The sequence below is a fragment of the Otolemur garnettii genome, unplaced genomic scaffold (genome assembly GCF_000181295.1).
Source record: "Otolemur garnettii isolate 467f Iridium unplaced genomic scaffold, OtoGar3 scaffold00009, whole genome shotgun sequence".
Taxonomy (NCBI): domain Eukaryota; kingdom Metazoa; phylum Chordata; class Mammalia; order Primates; family Galagidae; genus Otolemur; species Otolemur garnettii.
In genome coordinates this window covers 528,470-534,722 of record NW_003852404.1, presented here as the reverse complement: position 1 = coordinate 534,722, position 6,253 = coordinate 528,470, and the positions used below count along the sequence as shown (strand labels likewise).

General features: G+C 37.1%; 1 protein-coding gene across 13 annotated transcripts in view; it reads left to right on the top strand.

Annotated features, from left to right (window-relative positions):
• Positions 1 to 6,253, top strand: part of KDM6A (lysine demethylase 6A) — a 234,202-nt gene that overhangs the window by 125,460 nt on the left and 102,489 nt on the right. For all 13 annotated transcript variants that reach the window (XM_003783789.2, XM_003783787.2, XM_023509757.1 and 10 more), the window contains one exon: positions 2,697 to 2,755. In XM_003783789.2, coding sequence (XP_003783837.1) covers positions 2,697 to 2,755 — 59 coding nt within the window. The remainder of the gene's footprint in view (positions 1 to 2,696; positions 2,756 to 6,253) is intronic.

Sequence of the window (6,253 nt, the reverse complement as noted above, 5' to 3'; positions counted from 1 at the left end):
CCTCGGACGCCGGCCGGGGCCGCGCCTGGCTGCGCTGCGCCCTCAACGAGCACTCGCTGGAGCGCTACCTGCACTCACTTCTGGCCGACCGCTGCAGGCTCAGGTACCGCACTGGGGGCTTCGGGAGGGGAGCGCTGGACGTGGGCCCTCCACCTGGGGCAGGTGGATCAGCTGTCTCGGGGGGCCTTGGTGGGGGACTAAGTGAAAGAATGCCTGGGAAGGGCCCAGCATGGCCCCGTGTACAGCCAGCACTCCAGTCAATATTTGTTAGCTCCCAGGTGTGGAGAGAGCTTTTGTTGCAGGACACAGCTCGCTCTTCACTTTGTGGAATTTTGATTTTGGGGTTTATATATTCAGTCAATCTCTAACTGACTGAAAAATATATGAAAATTGTAAGTTGGGGGAAAAAGTTATTTATTTTCATTAAAAGCTTCCATTTATTTATTTACTTATTGATTGATTGATTGATTGAGACAGAGTCTGACTGTCACCCAGGCTAGAGTGCTCTGGTCATAACTCACAGCAAATGTCAAACTTCTGGGCTCAAGTGCTGATCCTCTTGCCTCAGCTTCCCAAGTGGCTAGGACTACAGGTGCACACCACAACACTCAGCTAGTTTAAAAATTTTTTTTTAGTAGAGTTGGGGTCTCTCTTTTGCACAGGTGGATTCAAACTTCTGCGCTCAAGTGATCCACCTGCCTCAGTTTCTCAGAGTGCTGGGATTGCAGCCTGAGCCAACATGCCCAGCCTGTGTTTGTTTTTTTTTTTTTTTTTTTTTTTTTTTTTTTTGCAGTTGTCATTGTTCTTTAGCTGGCCCAGGCCAGGTTTGAACCTGCCTGCCTCAGTTTATGTGGCCAGTGCCTTAACCACTGAGCTACTGGTGCCGAGCCTGCATACTTCTTGAGAGCAAGGGAAGTATATTTTATTCCATTTGTCTTATTCAACCATGGAGTATTGTCCCTGGAACCTAGAGGGTGGGATAGTAAATGAATGATCCTAATTAAAAATAGTTCTGACTAGATAAAAAAAAAAAATGTCAATTTTTGAAATGGATGTTGTCCGAGGCCTTTATGAATACCCCTGTAGCATAATTTCTTCATTGGGGAATTGTGGGTAATAAGGACTTAATGAAATTAAATTACCCAATTTATTGCATTTTGATATACTTAAACATTGTCTTTAAACATTTTTAAAGTGTTTTTAGGAAGGTGCTTAGAATTCAAAGGAAATGCATAGTGGAATCCTAGAACAACGTTTAGTATTTTTAGCAAAAGACATGCTAAACTTGCTTAGCTTGTTTACCTTTTTTGGCTTTAGATATCGTGGATTATTGTTTTCTCAAATCAATGACTGACAGAAATCATTGGTTCCCTCACCCCTACAGAAAGATGGCCCAGGAGTATTTCACACTGTCTCCCAGAGATCCCCAGTGCTGAGTCCCAGTTGCCCACATCCATAATCAGCTCCATAATGTATTCTTTATTGGTTTTCTTTCTTTCCCTGCCTCATTTCTCTGTTCCCTTACAAGTGTTTCCTTGGGTAACTTCCCAAACAAATTACTTGTACTAAAACATTTGTCTCAGGGCTTGCATCTTGGGAAACACACCTAACATGGTATGACAGGAAGGATCTTTCTTTTTTTTTTTTTTTGAGACAGAGCCTCAAGCTATCCCCCTGGGTAGAGTGCTGTGGCCTCACAGCTCACAGCAACCTCCAACTCCTAGGCTCAAGCGAGTCTCCTGCCTCCACCTCCCAAGTAGCTGGGACCACAGGTGCCCACCACAATGCCTGGCTATTTTTTTGTTTCAGCCGTCATTGTTGTTTGGGGGCTGGGGCTGGATTTGAACCCGCCACCTTAGGTGTATGTGGCTGGCGCCTTAGCCACTTGAGCCACAGGCGCTGAGCCAAAGGATCTTAATAGTTTAAAAATTTTAAACCTTTAGAATTTAGAAAATGTCACTTAAAATTAGAAATTTTAGAAAAATTTGTTCACAGATAAATGTATAAGCTTGCTTTCTTTTTTTTTTTTTTTAATTAAAAGTAGGGAAGAATTACTATAACAGATTTGCTTATTAGTGATCCAACTAGGTACTGAAACATTGCTCTCTTTGAAAAACAGCTAGTTCCTATTTGGAGGTCAGAGGTCAAAATTGGTCAGGGTAAGTATTGGTATCTGTTTGTTTTATTCTGCAAAAGGAGTCAGTGATGTTGAATGTCCAAAATGTTAATGACTAGGTTTTGTTTCATATGATTTTTTTTAAATACTAAAATTTGTTCAAGGTTTATATTGGGTATTTAATTTGAATTCTAATGGCCTTTCTGGCAATACTGAACATAAAATTAAATCCAGTTTAAGAAGCAGAAAGAACTAGAGAAAGCAATAGAGAATAGGGATAGTATAGTCTAAGCCTTTTCTTATTCCTGAAGAATAGATTTTGATTTTAGATTTCCCCGTAGAATTCTATTGGTAATTTTTTTTTTTAAATTTCAGACAGGTTTGATTAACTAGAAACCAGAATATTTCTCTAAGTTGATTGGATTCATCGTTGTTATTTTGTTGTTTAAAAGTATATTGTAATATATGATAGAGTTTTAGGAACTTAAAATATCTTGGATACCATATTTTAAATTAATAACATCATGTATACTAAGTATAAATATTTTCCCTAAAAGCCTCTCTTTCTCTTCCTTTACAGAATGCTGCCTTTTTATATGGTCTTGGTTTGGTCTACTTCCATTACAATGCATTTCAGTGGTAAGTAGACATAAAACTAATAATTCCAGTTGTTTTCAGTAAATGACTTTTTTGTTTTTGTTTGATAGTGTATATGCACATGTGTATGTAATAAATATAAAATACTGAATGTTACTAAACCTACATTTTTCAATAATCTCTTGAAATGATTAGATTGTTCCTTTAAAAGTATTAACCCACCTTAGATTATTAAAGTTGTATGTGTTCCTAAAGAATCTGGTTTAAGATTCTTTTTTTTTTTTTTTTTAATTTTATTTTTTAATTTTCTAGAGATAGAGTTTCACTTTGTCACCCTTGGTAGAGTGCTGTGGTGTCACAGCTCACAGCAACCTCTAGCTCTTTGGCTTAGGTGATTCTCTTGCCTCGGCCTCCCAAGTAGGTGGGACTACAGGTATCCGCCACAATGCCCCGCTATTTTTTGTTGCAGTTCAGCCAGGACCAGGTTTGAACCTACCACCCTTGGTATATTGGGCCAGTGTCCTACTCACTGAGCCACAGGTGCCGCCCTTAAGATTTTAGTTACGCAGCTTTTTGGAATTTCTCAGTCACTCATTTTGGACTGATAATCTCTAAATTATTTGAACTGGGGACAACTATGATCTCAGGTCAATATTTTTACTTTACATCTACACAAGATTGACCACTTCCTGTGCAATGTGCTGGCTAGTACTTTGCAATGTCCAGTAACTAGGTACCAGATTACAAACTCTCAGTTCTCTGATTTATAAAGTGATGGCACCACTTCAGAGTTAAGGATTAAATATTATAGTAACATATAATATTTTATAATTTGTAAAGTGTAGTACCATATTGTATTATGGCCTTTGCCTCGTTGTTTTTCTGTTTGTCAGGCAAGACAATAGCATGCTTTAATAAAAAAAAACAAAAAAATTGAGTTGGAAGATTGGTGTTCAGTCCTAGCATTGCCATTTAGTTTGATCTTGAGTTAAATAACTCTTTCCTCATTTATTTAAAAAACAGAAACAAAATACATAGTAATACCATCTCTCTACAGAGTTTTGATGGTTAAATTGGATAATATACATTTTGTAAACTATAAAGCCTCATGTAAACATTTTTTGTTTGAAGCATATCTGATTTTGTCAGTTCCTTCTCTGCTTTTGAATTTTAAGCTGAGTGAGTGTCGTAAGAATCCAAAGGACAATGATTGACTCTGTCATACACCTGTTAGGCCTCCTGAATATGTCTTATAGAAGGTTTGTTTACATATGCATGATGTGATATAGTTTCTCTAAAGATGAAATTTTAGACATGAGTGACTTTCTTAGTATCCTTTTTCTTCCCTCTTAGCTTTTGTTTCTGTTGGCTTTTGATCATGTACAGAAGTACTGCATTGTTAGAGAGCACCTGAGAATATAGAGAGTATTATAATCATTCAGATCACCGTTTTCTTTATAAACTTTACAAAGCTATAATTGATCTTTATAAAGAAACTTTGTAGTTGTTTTTCTCTTAAATTAAACCTTGCTTTATAGCAATCCTAAATTAAGCCTCCTAATTTCATGTTCAGTGTATCACATTTAAAACCAAGGATAGATTAGGATTATTCTAATCTTTTAGTTCATCGACTGTCCTATTCATAGAATTCAAAATTCTAAACTTTTAGACTCAGAAGTGATCTCAGAGATGGTATAGTTTTTTCCCTCTTGATTTTGTGGATGAAGAGACCAAGAGTGTGTGTATGTTCTCTTTAGATTCTCCAATTAAATTTTTTTTTCTATTTTATGTAACTCTTTAAGTTTCAAGGTTGAAGAAGATAGGCATTTTTAAATCAGTATTTGTAGTTCCCTTTGACACATTGATACAATCTTAATGGCAAGTGAGAAACAATTTAGGTGAAACCAAAGGCCAGGATCTCTAACTCAGTTTAGGAATGGATATACACATCATACCAGCAAGTTTTCATATACCTGTGGGAAGTTGTGAACTTCTCTGTGGATGGAAAATAAGAACAAACAATTAGTAGTGAAGTGCAGCTGTCATCAGTTCCAATTTTGATTGCTTTAATCAGTGTGATGGTTTTAAGTTAGGCTATTGTAGCTATGAAAAATTATTATATCTTCTTATTCCTTATCTCCCTATGATTTTTGTATCTTTCAGTTGGTCTAAGAAATGAAACTGATACATAGCTTAAGAGCATTGCAATGTCCAAATTAACAAGTGCCCTCTGCTCCATTGATCTGTCCTGGTCACCATCATTTTCTCACGTCTTCAGTTTAAATTCTATAGCTCCTTCCTACGATGATATATCTCACACCTTGTCTCTGAATTCACCCTTGCTATGTGTTTTTCTTTCTTGCCAATCAGTTTTTTTCCACAAACTGTGCCTCATGTTTCTGCTTTAACTTCTTGCTATTTCCTAAATGAACAACTACAAAATTACAAAATATGGGTTAGGTGCTGGGTGAGAGTTTTAGAGTATATAGCCTTAATTGGCAGGAACTTACTTAGGTTAAAACTACTTTTGTATTTTATTTGGTTTTATTTTATAGATAGCTATTGATTGCTGGGATCAGGAATTTTTTATTACATCCCAAATTTACTGGGATTTGTTGAAAAACATTTCTAGAGAAGAGTAGTTTTTATATTGTCAACAGGAACAGTCTGCCTACAGTGTCTCAGAGTATTGTACCTCTGGTACATTTATAATATTTGAATAAAATCTGGCATTTCCTAATGGTGTTTGTTGGCATTTGATGGGATTAAGTATTTTATGATAATGTGTGTAAACAACATATATGTTTAGGCTGGTAATAGTGACTTAGTATGTTATTAAGAGGAATTTTAGTAACCATAATATTATTGTTAACTTCTTGGCACATTGTGCTCCCCACCCCCCTTTTTTGAGTTGATTTTTATTAGTCAGCTTGTAGATCAGTTCAATTGTTTGGTCAGCCTCTTTTTAGACAGGAGCCATATCAGAAAGTGATACATTAGAGAAATTGTTACATCTTCATGGGACTTAATATAATTATTCAGCTGTGCTATTATTCTATTCGATAATCTGGGATTAATCTCAAAAAATGTCCAAAAGGAGAAAGGAAACCATAGAAGCAGGATGTAGGTTTGGCGCCTGTGGCTCAACTTACTAAGGCGCTAGCCACATACACCTGAGCTGGTGGGTTCAAATCCAGCCCGGGCCCGCCAAACAACAATGATGGCTGCAGCCAAAAAAATAGCCGGATGTTTTGGCGAGTGCCTATAGTCCCAGCTACTTGGGAGGCTGAGGCAGGAGAATTGCTTGAGCCCAGGAGTTGGAGGTTGCTGTGAGCTGTGATGCTATAGCATTCTACCCAGGGGGACAGCTTGAGGCTCTGTCTCAAAAAAAAAAATAAAAAATAAAGTGGAAGAAAGTGTGGTGGAATGGAAAGGAAAGCAATGGAGAAGAGTAGTGTAAGAAGGAATAAAGAAAGAGTAGAATGGAATTAGATGTAATTTAGTGGAATGGCCTTGAAGGGAATGGAAAGGAATTAAGTG